We start from the raw sequence: 18,551 nt of genomic DNA on the forward strand, positions 1-18,551 counted from the left end.
TTTATGCAAAAATCATTAACTAGTGTCTTGCTTCTTCATAGTTAAAAATCATGTTTTAAACTATTTGAGCTGACTCTAAAGAGAACCTATCAACCGCTTTTATATTGGCTTATGTATATGTAACTTTATTACGAATCTTTATTGCAAATATCTTGAAAACTCCACAACATGTACGTAAAAAGTACTTTTATCGCAGAGTAAAATTCACTAAAAAATTTGTGAACTTTTTTTCTATGTCTCTGCCACTTAGGTAGTGAAAATCTGATGGATCTGTCAGGTTTTGGACCAGTCCATCTCCTCATGGGGGATTCTGAGTTATTTATGTATTTACAAAAGCACTTACTGAAGGGCAATTGCTCAGATCAACTGCCAAATGGTGTGCAAACAACTAGGGAGGCTGGCCAGCATCTATGTATAGTTCCTTTCCAGGGATTGCTTTTGTAAAAGATTAGGAAATGCTGAGAATCATCCCCCATGAGGAGATGGACTAGTCCAAAATCTGTCAGATCTGTCAGCTTTTAATTAGCAGCTGTAGGGGACAGTAACAGCGGAAAAAACATGAATCTATAATTCAACTTACTCTTGGAGAAAAGTACATTTTATACATATTTTACATTTTACAAGTTTTCCTTATAGTGGAAACTCTATGTTAATTTCTATTCAGAAACTATGGTGATCCGACTGAGTATAAGTCAAACAGCCTCCATCCCTTTGTTTGTTTATCATAAAACATTCTATTCATAATGTGTATACGGAATGGATATTCTTTAAAGTGAATGGGAACTGCATTTAAAAAAAATGAGACACTTACCCAAGGAGAGGGAAGGTTTTGGGTCGTATAGAGCCTTCCGTCCCCTCTCCTGGTCCCCTCGTTCCGGTGCTGGCTCGCCTGGTAGCAGTATTTGACTAATTTAGTCAAATACTGCTTTACCCGGCCGAAGGAGGCTTCAGAAGTCTTCAGGGAGCCTGAGTGCTCCAGAACAAGGGCGGCCCTGTACTGCACCTGTGCAAGCATGCTCACGCCTGTGCAGTATGGAGCCGCACGTCTTCGGGAGGACACGGCTCCTGAAGACTTCCAAATACCCTTTCGACGGTGGATTGAAATGGGGGGGGGGGGGGGGAGGGGAGGGAGGATAGAGAGCACCGAGAGAGGAGATGGAAGGCTCTATATGGTAAGTATTTGCTTAATTTTTTTACAAATGCGGTTCCCATTCACTTTAAGCATGAAGAGCATTAGAAAATTGTGAAGGACCTAAGTTGTAGATAAAACCTCCAACCCTCACTTGAGCCATACCAAGTTATCAGACAACAGGATCACTTAAAGATAACTAAAATAATAGTCCTGCCATTCCTGTAGAGCCCCCCCACACACACACAGAGTGTCTCAACCCCCCCCCCCCCGCCCCACTCAAAATTTCCCAGTACAGCAGTCACAGAATTCTTCTGCCCCATAGCAAATAACTGCAGAATCCCCCCTCCCCATCCCAGCACACAATCCTTCTACCCCCTTCATACACAGCAATCAGCTTCAGAATCCTCCTGAAGCTATTTGGCCACCCGGTGCACTACTTACAGCCTGAGAGTAGGAGACGCCTGGAGGGGGGAAGAGACTCTGTGCAAGTCTCACAGGCAGCCTGGAGAGGAGGAGACTCTGTACATGTCTCACAGGCAGCCTGGAGGGAAGGAGACTCTGTACATGTCTCACAGGCAGCCTGGAGAGGAGGAGACTCTGTACATGTCTCACAGGCAGCCTGGAGGGGAGGAGACGATGTGTAAGTCTCGCAGACTGGAGGAAAGGAGATGCTTTCTCCTCATTTGCTCCTCTTTCCCTTTCAGCCACGCCTCCCCTTCAGCCGCACCTCCCTTCTGCTCACTGATGCTGCTACGGCAGCAAAATCTGACAGCTGCGGCTGCAATCTACTCTGCAGGTGGTCGCAATCTATTAGTAGATCGCGATTAACCTACTGGGCAGCCCTGCTGTAGAGTACATAGGCAAAAACATAGGTGAAAACAATTGAGGACTATTTAAAGACGAAGAATTTTGACACCTGTTTTGTACAAGAGCTATGAAAAGAAAGGGAGTTACAGGTGTAGCTTCCCTTTGTCTTTAATTGCCACTGTGAATGGGAGGACTTGTACTCTCAAAGATGGTGAACCTTTGACTCATTTCTTGCAAGCCCTTGATCTACCTCCCTTGCATTTGGATGGTTGGGAACAATGATAATATCAAGACCCATTTAGTGACTTATTAAATTTTGGTGTAATACTCATGTTATTGGATGGTCTGGGGGGTGTAGACCAATCTATTTTTCTATTTAGGTTCTGTTGGTGCCCTTTGGTGACATACCTAGGAGCCCCAATAAAGCTGTCAAGATGACACAGGTCGGAACATTTAACATACCCAGGTCCCACCCACATGGAAGGAATCTTTATATGGATATTCTAATCCATATTTTATTTTCCTTTGGTTGCTTAGGGCTCTTTCACATTAGGGCAGATTTTCTGCGTTTCAACGCAAAGGATAAAGTTTGCGTTACCCAAGGTGAAATGAAAGTCCATAGACTTTCATTTTAGCTTTCACATATAACGCAGCCTTTTTGTGCGTTGCGTTACACTGCACCAAGGCGCAGTTTTTCGGCCGACGCTAGCTTTATGCGTTACAATGTTAGTCAATGTAAAATGCACACTATGCGCGTTTTTAATCCGGTAACGCAGGCAATCGGTCCCAGAATGCAACAGAGGAACAATGTAGAAAGTTGAAAACTAAAAGAAAAAAAAATTACCTGCGTTTTCCTATGTCCTGTAACGCATTGAAAACGGATTAAAAACGCACACTCACTGCAGTGCAACGCATATCAAAACGCATTAAAACGCATACAACAAAACGTATGCTTTGAGCGTACTCCAACGCAAGCTCTGATGTGAAAGAGCCCTTAGTGTTTGTCCTTTTTGTATGGATGGAAGTATGAATGGTAATTTATCAGAGCACCAGATTACAACCCCTACTAACCCCTCTGATGACTAATGGGCTTCTCCCCAACTGTAAGCTATTTTTAAACTTGTTCCCTTAATAAAATGGATATTTTAAGAATTCAATCTATAAATGTAAAAAGGAGTGAACTCTGGTAGTAAAAGGGGAAGGATAATAGAAGAACTTAATAGAAATAAAATAGATATAGCATTCCTACAGTAAACCCACTTTAAGATGGGGAATGTCCCACAGATCTATGATAAAAGGTACAATCAAGGGATAATTAATTTTAATAATCTAAGAAAATCATGTGGTGTAGCAATCATCTTTAACTCCAAACTATCTTCTGGTTGAAAATATCTATAGGGATGACCAAGCTAGGGGCCTTCTTGTACAGGGCAGGGTGAATGGCTTACAAATTACACTGGCTAACTTGTTTGCCCCTAATAAGGGCCAAATAAAGTATATATTACATTTTTTTTATAAAGTTCAGCCAATGGCAAAGGGTAGGATAGTCATCGGGGGTGACTTCAATGTTGCCCTAAATCCAGAGTGGGCTCATCTACTGGTCGCTCCAGCATAAGTATTAAAGATCTGGCTAAAGTGCATATAACCATAAAACATCATCAGCTGGTGGATTCTGGAGAATTAGAAACTTAGGAACTAGAGATTACTCATTCACTTCTCCTGCTCATGGAATGTACTCCAGGCTGGACTTATTTTTGATTCCACAGTCTGAAATTTTAGATGTTATTGATATAACAATGGGCAATTTCTCTTACTCAGATCACGTCGTCCCTGTTATAGTCTCACTAAAATGGACCAATACTCCATCTAACAATAGACCATGGAAATTGGATTTGGACACAATAAAAGGGGATAATGAGAAAAAAGAAATTATTTAATGCATTAAAGATTTTTTTTTTAGAACTGAGAATATATCAGAGGTTCTGCTATGGGACACACTGAAATGTGTTATACGGGGCACTCTTATTAAAATAAGGGCTAGGAAAAATAAAGAAAAAAGAAGGAAGCTAGATGCATTATTAAAACTGGAAGAAAGAATTGAAATTGAGCGCAAGTCTAACCCTTCACTGGAAAATTATAGCACATTAATGCAAGCAAGATTAAAGATGAACACTCTACTAAATAATAACTGCAAAAGAGAATATAAAAAATGCTTGAAAACCCACATCAGAGAGATAAACAGATCAGGTAAGACCATGGCAGACTTACTTAAGAGGGAAAATGCGGCTTAATACATAGAGAAAATTAATGATGACTCGGGTAGAGCACATTTCAGTACACAACAAATAGGAGAGACCTTTGCACAATTTTATCATAAATTATACAATCAAGCATTTAACCCCCCCCCCCCCCCCCTTCCTCAGTTAAAGGAGTTATTAAGGAAAAAATAACAAATGAGCTTTACTCACCTGGGGCTTTCTTCAGCGCCATTGCAGCCAGCTGTCCCACGCTGTCACCTCCACTCTCCACGCACGGTATTCAAGCCGCCCCCGAGGTCGTCCTTACTGCGGCTGCGCAAAGTGCCGCTGTCAATCATGGTCACGTTGCCCGCGGGGTACTGTGCAGGCACAGTAATAATAATAATAAAAAAAATAGCAGCAGCAATCAAATACCACCAAAAGAAAGCTCTATTTGTGAGAAGAAAAGGGAGTACAATTAATTTGAGTTCTAAGTTGTATGACTAAGCAATAAACTGGAAAGTTGTGGAATGCCGAATTGTAAAAAATGACCTGGTAACTAGGGGGTTTAAACCTCTGGTCCTTAGGAGGTAAAAAAAACCCCAAAACATAAATAGTTACCTTAGCGACTGAACTTTTTGAATATGTATATCAAAAGGCTATATTAATGTTATTTATGAAATTATGCTCTTGTAATTAGTGATGGACGCAAAATTAAAAAATGCACCTTTATTCCAAATAAAATATTGGCGCCATACATTGTACTAGAGAAATATTTTAAACATTTTAATAACCAGGACAAATGGGCAAATACAATGTGTGGGTTTTAATTATGGTAGCATGTATTATTTTAAAACTATAATGGCTGATAACTGAGCGAGAAATAATTAATTTTTTTAATTTTTTTCTTATTTTTCCCATTTAAATGCATTTAGAATAAAATAATTCTTAGCAAAATGTACCACCCAAAGAAAGCCTAATTAGTGGCAAAAAAAACCCCCAAAACAAGATATAGATTATTTCATTTGTGATAAGTAGTAATAAAGTTATAGGCGCTCCTCTGAAAGGTGAAAATTGCTCTCTTCCGCTTTGGCTGGCTTCAGAAGTCTTCGGAAGCACTTGGGCTCCCGAAGACAGGCTGCTTCGCATCTGCGCACACGCGAGTGCTCTATCTCGTGCACTCACCTGTGCGCAGTACAGAGCCGCCTGTCTTCGGGAGGACTCAGGCTACCGAATACTTTTGAAATCTCCCGCTGTGGGAGGTTTGAATGGAGAAGCCTGTGGGGGAAAGAGGGGACCGTGAGGAGAATGGGAAGGCTCTATAGGACCCAGAGGCTTCTCTTTCCTTAGATATCTGTTTTTAATTTTTATTCTCACTACAGGTTCACTTTAACAGTAGGTTTGCTCCTTTATATTTCTTAACCACTTAATGACAACTGGACTGATATATTTGTCCAGTGTACTTGTGAAGAGTGCACCATCAGTTTGTTACTAAATGAGGCACATGTGATATCCTTTTAACCGTGAGAAGTTGTAGAATACATTTTGGTGTGTCTTAAAGAGGAGCTGTTAGGTATAGGGTCTCAGAGAAAATAAACACATATATCAGTAGCTAAAGATTGGCTGTACTTACATTACATATGCATTTCACTGTCCACGTTTGGATTTCACAGAATTTGTATGTAGTATATGCAGAGAATGATGCTCCTGACAGCTCATGGCAGGTTCCATGTTTGTGAAGCCAAATGTGTCGTCATGTCCTGCCTGCTTCTGATCACAGAACAGCTCATTCTGAATAACACTAGTTTGCAGTGAATATTAATGAGCCATGTGGCTAGGAACAATAGCTGACTCCTGCAGTGTACTCTGCCGGGAGATTTATCTGTGCTGTGGCTGGACTGAGTTTTAGAAGCTGCTGAAACTTGATCCCGTCTTCTCCTTAGCAGCCCAGGGGAGGGCCACAGAATGCTTTGCAGTATGTTATGCGGCTTGCGGCTTGCTTAGGTCTAAGCATTGCTGATAAGCATACATCAAAGGTAAGACAGATCTTTATCTTCAGTAATGTCTTTTTGGCTTCCTTCTAAACTGTTTAACACAGGAGACTAGAGGTTTAAATTAGCTTCTGCAGCCTGACAGTTACTCTTTAAAGCCTGGATCCACGTCTCATAAAAAATAAATAGGGACAAACTCAATCCAGCATAAAAAAGACATTTTAAAAACTATGATCAAAGTTGGGAAAGTCTTAGCAACACTACAATAGACATACTGTATGTGGAAACATTTTAACCATGATAAGAAGTAGAATAGAATTTGGACAGTTTTAGAGTTGAGGCCCATGTATTGTATTTTCTTTTGTAGTCACAAACTGAATCAAAAGCAGTTACATTTTTGCACATTCTGTACCAAAATAGGACTTGTAAAAAGAAAACAAAGTGACAGAATATAAAAGAAAAAAAAACATATATTTTTATCTTAGGAACTTTTTATTTTTTATTTGTATGCCTTGATGGTATATTACTATTATTTTTGGAAATAAGATCTTGTAATCACAGATAGTGTACAATGAGGAAGCAAAAAACAGCAAAAAAAGGCACCTTTATTTCCAAATACAATATTATCACCATACATTGTACTAGGAACATAATCTAAATGTTGTAATAACCAGGATGAAGAAGCAAATACAATTTGTGCGTTTAACTTACAGTTAGCACTGTTTATTGTAAAGCTACAATGGATGTAAATGGAGAAATAGTGTGTATTTTTTTCAATTTTTCCCCCTGATTTTTCCCTTTAAAATGCATAGAAAATAAGGTAATAACTAAACAAAATTTTAACTCACTAAAAGCCTAATTTGTCCTGAAAAAAAAAATAATCCAAACATTTGTATAGCGCTTTTCTCCTGTCGGAGCCAAAGCGCTCAAGAGCTGCAGCCACTGGGACGCGCTCAAGAGGCCACCCTGCAGTGTTGGGGAGTCTTGCCTTGAACTACTTCCTGAATAGGTGCTGACCTGGTCTCCCATGTCAAAGGTGGTGTCCTTAACCAGTACATTATCCAGCCACTGATATAGATCATTTAGGTGTGATAAGTAGTAATAAAGTTATTGATGAATGAATATAGCGCTGACATGTGAAAATTGCTCTTGTTCTGAAGTGGTTAAAGTGAGCCTGAGCCGAGTAAAATTATTTCAAATAAACACATGCTGTACCTGCAAATGAATATTACATACTCACCTCATGGTCAGTTCCTCTCAGAAGCTCCCCATTTTACAACAATTCCTTCCATTTCTGACAACGTTTTGTCAGAACTAAAATATATATCAGTTGCTTTCAGTTATATACCAGTTGCTGTCAGTTATAACTGAAACAACAACTGTTGAGCAACGTAATGTCCATGTTTCCCTATGGCTCAAGTGGGTGATACTACAGTTTAACAGTGTGCTGACCAGGAAGCTGTTATGGGGTAGTGGCCATTTTCAAAATGGAGGATGTAGCATTCCATAGATCACAGTGGACAAACAGGATGCGGGAGAGGAGAAAGACACTGAGGAGTAGACTACACAGGAGGTAAGTATGACGTGTGTATGTTTATTGTGGATTTTAATTTTCAGTTCAGGTTTGCTTTAAATTTACTGTAATCTACAGACACCTAATCTACAGGTTTCTATTGATTTTAGATAAAATATCCTGTCCTATTAATGAGACTCTTTATATCTGTTTAGGGCAGCCAGTTCTACCCTCCACGACCTTCACCTGTGCATCATCCAATATCATTGCTAAAATAGTGATGGGAACTCGCTTTGACTACAGTGATAAAAAGTGGATGAACGTTCTGAAGGATTCAAATGAAGCATTTCATATTTTTTCATCTCCCTGGGGTCAGGTGAGATTTTTATTTTCACTGTGCATTTTGTGTGAAGTTTTTGCAAATGCATGGGCCAGAAGGACTCTTTTACACTAAAATTGGAGTTTATCTTCAGATAGAAGTGAATATTTCTCTATATGCCATAGTCTTCAGATTTAAGGCTAGTACACACACTCAGCCATACAATCTAAAAAAAACAACACATATATAAGTAGATACATACTTGCTCTATTTACATAACATTTTCTCTATTTACATAACATGTGTATTGCACTGATTTTAGTGATTTTTCTACAGTAAAAAAAGAGAAAATCCTTCTTAGCATTTCCTATTTTAACCACTTCACCATATCTGGACGCATATATCCGTCCAGATATGCAGTGGTGCTGCAGCCGTGTGGTGCGCGCGATCGGGCGCGCGCCCGCGCGCGCTCCCGCTGCCTCCCGCTGCCCCCCCGATCAGTGAATGGGAATATAATTCCCATTCACCGATCTAAGTCCCCGGCAGAAATACCGACGCTTTCTCATCAGAGAGCGTGGTATTTCTGCCTCCAGGAAACTTCTTCTCTTCATTTTAGTTCCTAGATGCAACATTGTTCGCATCCAGGAATTTTTTGAATGTGGCCATCTTGTGGCCAAATAGTAAACTGCACCCACATACCTGTAATGAATAAAAAATTCATTATATTACATCTAAAACTGGCTATTTACCTCCCAAACTAAAATTACCCAAATACATTTTTGTATTAAAAAAAAATAAAAAAAATTACAATTAAAAAAAAAACTACATAAATAGTTACCTAAGGGTCTGAACTTTTTAAATATACATGTCAAGAGAGTATCTTATTAAATTTTTTAAAATTATAAGCTTGTAAATAGTGATGAACGCAAATTGAAAAAATGCACCTTTATTTCTAAATAAAATATCGACGCCATAAATTGTGATAGGGACGTAATTTAAATGGTGTAATAAGCGGGACAAATGGGCACATAAAATGCATGGGTTTTAATTACTGTAGCATGTATTAATTTTAAACTATAATGGCCAAAAACTGAGAAATAATGATTTTTTTCCATTTCTATCTTAATCTTCCTGTTAAAATGTATTTACAGTAAAGTGGCTCTTAGCAAAATGTACTACCTAAAAAAAACCTAATTAGTGGCGGAAAAAACGAGATATAGATCAATTAATTTTGATAAGTAGCGATAAAGTTATTAGCGAATGAATGGGAGGTGAACATTGCTCGGATGCATAAGATTTTCGAAGCTGTAGGCTGAAGTGGTTAACTGTGGCTCTTTTGAAGCCCATCTTGATGTCATTTTCTCCCTTACTCTCCTCTGCCTGATTGTGTATGCATTGCCCGCCCTTCACTATAGAAAGTGCATTGTCTCAGCATGAGAAATATTGGCCAATTAGCGAGGAACAGAGGTGTGGATGGGGAAAACAGGAGGGAAAGAGGCTTCAGGCAATCAGGCTGCATTAGTTAAGTCTGAGGGGAAAGTAGAGAAACAAAAAAGGACAACCCAGCATGCCCTGCAACTTCCTTTGTGTGTACCAAATTTTGTGTGTACCAAATAAGAGTCAGGTAAACTGTAGAATGATCATTTATCAACAAGAAAATTAATAGTGATTTTAACGTTTGGATTGCCTGGTTAGCAACCTTATTACTTGTTATTACTTACCAGATAAAAATAAAGAATTGATTTTTTATTTTTTGCCTGACAGTTAATGGCTTAAAGTGAAACTTAAGTCAACGATAAAAAATGAGATTTACTCACCTGGGGCTTCCCTCAGCCCCCAGCAGCTGATCGGTGCCCTCGCAGCCCCGCTCTGACGCTCCAGGACCCGCCAGTGAACACTTCCAGTTTGGCCGTCACTGGCCGACAGGCATGGGAATGCGAGTGATTCTTTGCGTTCCCAGCCTGTATATCGCCCCCTATGCTGCTATTGCAGCCAGCTGGTCGTTGACTTAAGTTTCACTTTAATGTTTAATGGTTACACATGATGGGGGTTTACAATACAGAAAGAGAGAAGCAGAAAGAGGAAGCAGGACCGGTTCTCTCATGAAGCAAGGTGAAACATTTGCATCAGGCGCAGAGATTTCAGGGGTAGCATTTTTGTACTGTGAGTACCTCCCTGAGGAGCAATTGAGTAGCTGAGGGTGAGCAGTTTGTTTGTCACAGACAATTTACTCTGCTTCAGGTAATGCTGTCACATGACATGCTGAAACTCAACACAATAGCACACTGTCTGGCTGTGAGTCTGTGACATGACAAACACACTGCTCATCCTCAGCCATTCCATTCCTCAGGACAACATCAGCAGTGCCACCTTAAACCTTCTGCTAAGCAAGTCAAATGAAACACTGCTGATTTCCTGCCTCCCCCTCTTCACTCACTGTCAGACTTCTCACACAGCACAACAAGCTGCTTTTCCCCAGTGATGACCTCTTCACCTTGCTCTCCTCTCACTTATCCTGCTACTCTGACTGCATGCTGTAAGTGTAAACACAGTACAAAAATGCTGCCCCTGTAATCTCTGCGCCTGATACAAATGTTTCAACTTGCTTCATGAGAGAACTGGCCCTGATTGTCATTTAAAGACAACTCCGCCCCCCCAACCCAGAGAAAAGTGTAAAGGCCAAAAGGGAGCAGAAGTTCTAATGTTGAACATTGAAAAGTAATATTTCTCACTATAATACTAAAATTCTTGGGAAAATACATGTGTATTGCTGTACTTACATTTATATACCGTAGAAGTGAATACTGTATATATGAAAATGTCCTTTTACTTCTGATTAATCATCACTTATAAAAACAAATATATATTTTCTTGGCAGCTGTATGACTTTTTTCCAACAGTCATGAGGTGTATTCCTGGACCCCACAGGAAAGGGTTTACTCTTCTTGACAAATTTGAAGATGTATTGAAAGAAAGCGTTAGAACGCACCAGGCAACTCTGGATCCGGCCTGTCCTCGAGATTACATCGATTGTTTCCTCCTCAGAATGAAGCAGGTCAGGTTAAACCCAAAATAATACACTATCAATCCACACTGTCATACAAGCTGTGCACTGACTGCTTTACATTGTATCAAAAAACTGTCCAATCTTCAGTGTTGTCCCATGAAAATAGTGAAAAATTGAAGGAGTTAAAGTGGACCCAAATTAAAAATACAAGATTTCAGAAATAAAATCTATTTTCTAAATTATAATAATAAATAGCCGTATTTTTTCAGCTGCATGATGACAAATATAAAATATTTTACATTTATTGGAGGAACCCCTCCCTTCCTTTCATATTGCTGGGACAGAATCCGGCAAACTGGTGGAGTAGATGGTGTCTGGCAAAGGAAGAATTGCTAATGGCTGCCACCTGTATAACACTAGCTATCAAAAGAGAAGGGTGAAAAGCATGCACTGAAATGCTCATAGGCTTGAAGGAGTGTTTATTTATCTTTGTATGTGTCAGAGTGGTGCAACTAAATATTTTGATTTAAAAAAATGTTTGGTTTGGGTCCGCTTTAACTTGCAAAGGGGGAGTACAATCAGGGCCGTATTTCTGGTAAGGCCACAAAGGCCCAGGCCTTGGGTGGCTGCAGCCCAAGAGGACATCAGGACATGCAAGAGAGGTTGCTGCATATGAAAGAGAATTATGAACATATGGAGCAACACATTAAAAAAGGAAACTGATGCCTAAGGGAGGTGTTCATGAAAGAAGAGAGGCTGCATACATGGATGTTATACATGGAAGGAGTGGCTGCACATGGAATGGGAGGGGCACCCTTGCACACAAAAACAGAGCCACAAGATTCTTGGACTAGCAGCAAAAAAGGTATAAATACAGCCTTGAGTACAATCTGTACCTGAAAAGCACCCTTGTCCAAATGTTTAGGGCAAGGGGCAATTTCTTATCTCTAGTTGGCCCCCAAAAGAAGGTGGTGCTATAACAAGGTTGTACTTGGTCACTCTCAAGGCAATAGCTATTCCTACGCAAGTACTTAAGGCTCTTTCACATCAGACAACGCCGTTCTCCTGCACGCGTTGTCTGCCTGCGTCGTGTCTTCGGGTATCTGCGGTGTGACGCAATCAGCAGTGGCAGCTGGTAATTAAACCTGACGGAAAACGCCGGCTCGCGGGTGCGTTGGAGGAAAAACTGCGCCCGGGTGCGTCGGAACCGCAACGCATCGAAACGCAGCGTCGAGTGTGAAAGGTAAAATGAAAGTCTATGGACTTTCATCTTACCTTGGTTCACGCAAACGGCTGCCGTTTGCGTTAACGCACAAAGTCTGCCATAATGTGAAAGAGCCCTTAGGTAAAAGTACCTTATTATTACGGACCTCATCTACAGGATTTACCACAAAGGGCTAAAAGTAAAAAAGGGGAAAAATACTGAAATAAACCCAAAGTCTTTGCTAGTTTCTATGGAGTGACTGTAGTATTGTACCGGGGTTACCATCAGGAAAAGCAGGACATTTTGAAGGGTGCTTATGGAGAGGCTGTGTTGTACATGCAAGAAAAGAATGTGAGTTGAAATATATTCTATTAATCTTAACTTAAAGGGATCCTAAAGGCAAGGAAAGAAATGAGTTTCACTTACCTGGGGCTTCTACCAGTCCCCTGCAGCCGTCCTATGCCCACATCGGTTCTCAATGATCCTCCGTTGGTTAGTTTCGTTTTTGCCTACTCAGCGGGCCACTGCGTCTGTGCAGCTCTGTCCACGCGTATCCTTCTTTGCATTCCCGTCCGCAATAGCATCCTGCGCATTTTTGCCTTGCCTTTAGGGTCCCTTTAAAACAGAAATAAAGCAGAGGTGCAGTTTCATTTTAAAGTAACAGTGAAAGAATTGGCAGTGCTCCTATTCAGGCTACAACTGAAATTATTACCAGCAGATGTGTGCAACACCCCCCAGAGACTTAAATACACACCTTTGCATCTGTTTTGAATTCAAGGTGTGTATTTAACCACTTAATGACAAGCAGACTTATAAAAACATCCTGCTAGAGCTTCTTAACAGCTCCAGGACATTTTTATAAGTCAAACAGTGCGGCTGCCACTGTGCGCGTACACGTGCGCGCTCCCATGCGTGCGTGTACATATGCACGCTACCGCGCGTGCATGTGTGTGCTCCCGTGCGTGCATGTGCGTTCCCGTGCACGTGAGATTAGTGAGGAAAAAAATACACCTTTATTTACAAATAGTATATTGTCACCATACTTTGTACTAGGGACATAATTAAAATCTTGCACTAACCAGGACAAATAGGCAGATAAAATGTGTAAATTTATGTACAGTAGCAGTGTTTATATCAAAACTATAGGGGATGTAATTGGAGAAATAGTGTATTTTCTCATTTTTTCCTTGTTTTTTCCCTTTAAAATGCATAGAAAATGAGGTAATTACTGAAAACGAATATCAACCCCAAAAAGCCTAATTGGTGGTGAAAAAAAAGATATAGATCATTCAATTGTGATTAGTAGTGATTAAGCTATTGGCAAATGAAAGGGATGAGCACTGAAAGGTGAAAATCGCTCTTGTCCGCTCTGGGGTGAAGTGGTTAAGTCTCTGGGGGGCACTGGACACCTCTGTTGGTAATCATTTCAGTTGCAGCCTGAATAGGAGTGTTGCCAATTCCTTCCATGTACTTTAGAAAATGTTTTGGCTAGCTACCCTAGGTTTACATTATGTTTAATTGTTAGTTAGAGGTTAGGTCTCTTCCATGAGGACCCCTCATCGTGGAGGAAGAGTCTAGTACTGAACAATTGGTGCGCAAACTGTTTATTGGAAGCTAACGTCCTGCATTTGTTGCATCTGTTTTGAATGCAAGTTGTGTAATCTGCCCACGGATGGGCTCTGCACAGCTATGCAGCTGGTCAATTCAGTTGCAGCCTGCATTTGGAAGCACTGCCATCTCCTCCTGTTGTCATTTTAAAGTAAACATGTAAGAAAAAAATTGGGTCCTAAAGAGGCTTCCCCATCTTCCACAGTAGAGGGGATCCAGCGCTGGGATCCCCGAAGATCTCTTTCTCGGTCACTTGTTGGTGAGGGCTGATTCACACTACAAGAGCTTTTTAAATGCCAGAAATTTTAAAAGCTCTTGCTATTGCAATGCTATGGGTGATTTTTATAACATCACATCACTCCAGAGAGAATAGACACACAGGATAACAATAGCAGGAGCTTTTAAAATCGCAAAGTGCTTAGAAAAGCTCTTGTAGTGTGAACAATCCCTGAGCTCGAGTAAAAGCAAGCCTTACAAAGCAGAATGGTTATTAGTTGTGTTCTTAGCCAAAAGGATCTCAGATGAACATTAAATCCACCTTTTTTTTCACAGGAAGAAGAAAAACATCACAATAAAACAGCATTTAATATAGTCAACTTGACAACAACCATGTTGGATATGTTCTTAGGGGGGACAGAAAGCACAGGGAGCACCGTGAATTATGGAATTTTAGTTCTAGTAAAGTATCCAGAACTGCAAGGTACATGGCTGACTCAGGATGTCATGATATAACCATAGCTGCATTCAGTCCTCAAATTAGATTGTACCAAGAAATGTAAGTACAAGTATCCATGTGTCCAGTGGTGTCATTACAGACCATGGGGCCTCTGTGCTCTGTTGAAAGTGAATTACTGATACTGACCCCATTGCTGTATCCAGGACATGGGGGTTGATTCACTAAACTGTGCTATGACAAATAGCACTCCTTATCAGAGTTAACACACCTTATCAAAGATAGCACGCCTTCTCAGAGATAACACACCTTATCAAAGTTAACACACCTTATCAGACTAGCATAGCGAGTGCTACAAACTTATGCCTGACAATTGGCAATGGCACTCGTCTTGCCCTGAGCCCCTGCTGGTTCATAGTGCTCGCTATACTACTCTGATAAGGCGTCTTAACTTTGATAAGGCGTATTATCTTTGATAAGGCATGTTATCTCTGATAAGGAGTGCTATTTGTCATAGCACGATTTAGTAAATCAACCCCATAGTGTCATGTATTGCAGTGTGTTGTTATATAGAGCTGTGATCTATATATGCCAGTGCTGGGCCGAAATTACGCATTAGCGTAATTACGCATCGTAATTCACTACAAATGCACCGTAAGCGTTACGTGTAAGGTTACGGTATTACGCGTAATTAATTACGCGTAGACCGTGGGTTACGTTTTACGCGTAACAAATTACGCGTAAGACAGTAAACTCCCATTGAAATTACACAGTCTGCCGTAATCGCGTAATATTACGCTCCCGTATAATATAAAAAAGCCGCCGAATTAAGGGTTAATAGCAAAGCCCCCTTAAGTGCTAAGAGCCTCAAATTTGGAGAATATATTAAGGAGATCAGAAGGAATAAGAGGAAAAAATTTTTTTTCAAAAAGACTTTATAGTTTTTGAGAAAATCGATGTTAAAGTTTCAAAGGAAAAATAGATACATTTAAAAACCCGCCGACTTTAACGGTTAATAGCAAAGCCTGCTTAAAATTTAGAAACACCAAATTTACAGGGTATATTAAGGGGATCAGTGGGAATAAGAGGAAACATTTTTTTTTCAAAAAGACCTTATAGTTTTTGAGAAAATCGATTTTTAAGTTTCAAGGGCAAAAATGTCTTTTAAATGCGGAAAATGTCAGTTTTTTTTGCACAGGTAACAATAGTGTTTTATTTTCATAGATTCCCCCAAGTGGGAAGAGTTTTACTTACTTCGTTCTGAGTGTGGGAAATATTTAAAAAAAAACGACGTGGGGTCCCCCCTCCCAGACCTCTTTAACCCCTTGTCCCCCATGCAGACTGGGATAGCCAGAATGCGGAGCACCGGCCGCGTGGGGCTCCGCACCCTGACTATACCAGCCCGCATGGTCCATGGATTGGGGGGTCTCGGAAGGGGAGGGGCAGCCAAGCTTTCCCCTCCCCCTCCGAGCCCTTGTCCAATCCAAGGACAAGGGGCTCTTCTCCACCTCCGATGGGCGGTGGAGGTGGAGGCCGCGATTTCCTGGGGGGGAGGTTCATGGTGGCATCTGGGAGTCCCCTTTAAAAAGGGGTCCCCCAGATGCCCACCCCCCCTCCCAGGAGAAATGAGTATAGAGGTACTTGTACCCCTTACCCATTTCCTTTAAGAGTTAAAAGTAAATAAACACACAGACACTTTGAAAAAGTATTTTAATTGAACAAAAAACATAACCACGAAAAAATTTTAATATTCTTAATTAACCATTAATACTTACCTGTCCCTTTAAAAGCCAGTTCCCACGCAATATCCTCGGAAATATACTAATCAGTTACAATGTAACAAAGTTATTACAATGTAACAACTTTGTTACTTTGTAACACCACCGCACCCGACGTCACTCGCCGCCACCGCCGCGTCTGCGCTGACCCGACAGAGCTCTGAGCTATATAGCTAAGAGCTCCCTAAGCATCTTTGTATTTGGGCTCCAAGGAGCCCCATTGGTCCTTAGCAGACCAATGGGGTTCCTTTAAATCAGAAGGAACCCCATTGGTCTGCTAAGGACCAATGGGGCTCCTTGGAGCCCAAATACAAAGATGCTAAGAGAGCTCTGAGCTATATAGCTCAGAGCTCTGTCGGGTCAGTGCGGGACGCTAAGTCCCCGCCGCCTCCCGCTGTCAGCCCCGCCCACATCTGTCACCCACATGTCACCCACATGTGGGTGACATGTGGGTGACATGTGGAAGAGGCGGGGAGGACAGCGGGAGGCGGCGGGGACTTAGCGTCCCGCACCGACCCGACAGAGCTCTGAGCTATATAGCTCAGAGCTCTCTTAGCATCTTTGTATTTGGGCTCCAAGGAGCCCCATTGGTCCTTAGCAGACCAATGGGGTTCCTTCTGATTTAAAGGAACCCCATTGGTCTGCTAAGGACCAATGGGGCTCCTTGGAGCCCAAATACAAAGATGCTTAGGGAGCTCTGAGCTATATAGCTCAGAGCTCTGTCGGGTCAGCGCAGACGCGGCGGTGGCGGCGAGTGACGTCGGGTGCGGTGGTGTTACAAAGTAACAAAGTTGTTACATTGTAATAGCTTTGTTACATTGTAACTGATTAGTATATTTCCGAGGATATTGCGTGGGAACTGGCTTTTAAAGGGACAGGTAAGTATTAATGGTTAATTAAGAATATTAAAGGACTTTTTTCGTGGTTATGTTTTTTGTTCAATTAAAATACTTTTTCAAAGTGTCTGTGTGTTTATTTACTTTTAACTCTTAAAGGAAATGGGTAAGGGGTACAAGTACCTCTATACTCATTTCTCCTGGGAGGGGGGGTGGGCATCTGGGGGACCCCTTTTTAAAGGGGACTCCCAGATGCCACCATGAACCTCCCCCCCAGGAAATCGCGGCCTCCACCTCCACCGCCCATCGGAGGTGGAGAAGAGCCCCTTGTCCTTGGATTGGACAAGGGCTCGGAGGGGGAGGGGAAAGCTTGGCTGCCCCTCCCCTTCCGAGACCCCCCAATCCATGGACCATGCGGGCTGGTATAGTCAGGGTGCGGAGCCCCACGCGGCCGGTGCTCCGCATTCTGGCTATCCCAGTCTGCATGGGGGACAAGGGGTTAAAGAGGTCTGGGAGGGGGGACCCCACGTCGTTTTTTTTTTAATATTTCCCACACTCAGAACGAAGCAAGTAAAACTCTTCCCACTTGGGGGAATCTATGAAAATAAAACACTATTGTTACCTGTGCAAAAAAAACTGACATTTTCCGCATTTAAAAGACATTTTTGCCCTTGAAACTTAAAAATCGATTTTCTCAAAAACTATAAGGTCTTTTTGAAAAAAAATTTTTTCCTCTTATTCCCACTGATCCCCTTAATATACCCTGTAAATTTGGTGTTTCTAAATTTTAAGCAGGCTTTGCTATTAACCGTTAAAGTCGGCGGGTTTTTAAATGTATCTATTTTTCCTTTGAAACTTTAACATCGATTTTCTCAAAAACTATAAGGTCTTTTTGAAAAAAAAAATTTCCCTCTTATTCCTTCTGATCTCCTTAATATATTCTCCAAATTTGAGGCTCTTAGCACTTAAGGGGGCTTTGCTATTAACCCTTAAAGTCGGCGGCTACCTAACATTGATCCATGCGTCAACTTTTCCGCTTGGCAGCATGACCTTACGCATTAATTGCTAGTAGGAATTTACGCGTAAGCCTATAACGTAACAACTTGAATTACGGTATTCTTACGCGTAATTGCGTAAGGGCAATGCGTAATTACAGACATGTACCGAAATTGAATGTCTATGCCGTAAGCGTAATTTCGTAATGCGTAATAGCGTAAAATTACGCGTAATGATCCGTAAGCGTAGCTTTTTCCATTACGATCAGCACTGATATATGCTACATGGTCACATTTGTGGTCTAAAAAATTTACATATAGTTGTTCATCCAACCCTTTGGAGCTCACCTTGAGGTTAATTGCCTTTACTCATCCTATGTCCATTATATACAGAACTGAGCAGTATAGCCTAGGTGTAGTAACATGATCACTGATGAATAATGGTCAGTGA

At 41.2% G+C, this 18,551-nt stretch overlaps 1 protein-coding gene across 1 annotated transcript in view; it reads left to right on the plus strand.

Annotated features, from left to right (window-relative positions):
- The window catches only part of LOC137528941 (cytochrome P450 2F2-like), a 64,159-nt gene that overhangs the window by 28,821 nt on the left and 16,787 nt on the right, over nucleotides 1–18,551 (plus strand). Inside the window, exons 4-6 of the mRNA XM_068250738.1 lie at nucleotides 7,896–8,056; nucleotides 10,878–11,054; nucleotides 14,371–14,518. Of these exons, the coding sequence (XP_068106839.1) occupies nucleotides 7,896–8,056; nucleotides 10,878–11,054; nucleotides 14,371–14,518 (486 nt within the window). The remainder of the gene's footprint in view (nucleotides 1–7,895; nucleotides 8,057–10,877; nucleotides 11,055–14,370; nucleotides 14,519–18,551) is intronic.

Source organism: Hyperolius riggenbachi, chromosome 8, assembly GCF_040937935.1.
Source record: "Hyperolius riggenbachi isolate aHypRig1 chromosome 8, aHypRig1.pri, whole genome shotgun sequence".
NCBI classification, from domain to species: Eukaryota; Metazoa; Chordata; class Amphibia; order Anura; family Hyperoliidae; genus Hyperolius; species Hyperolius riggenbachi.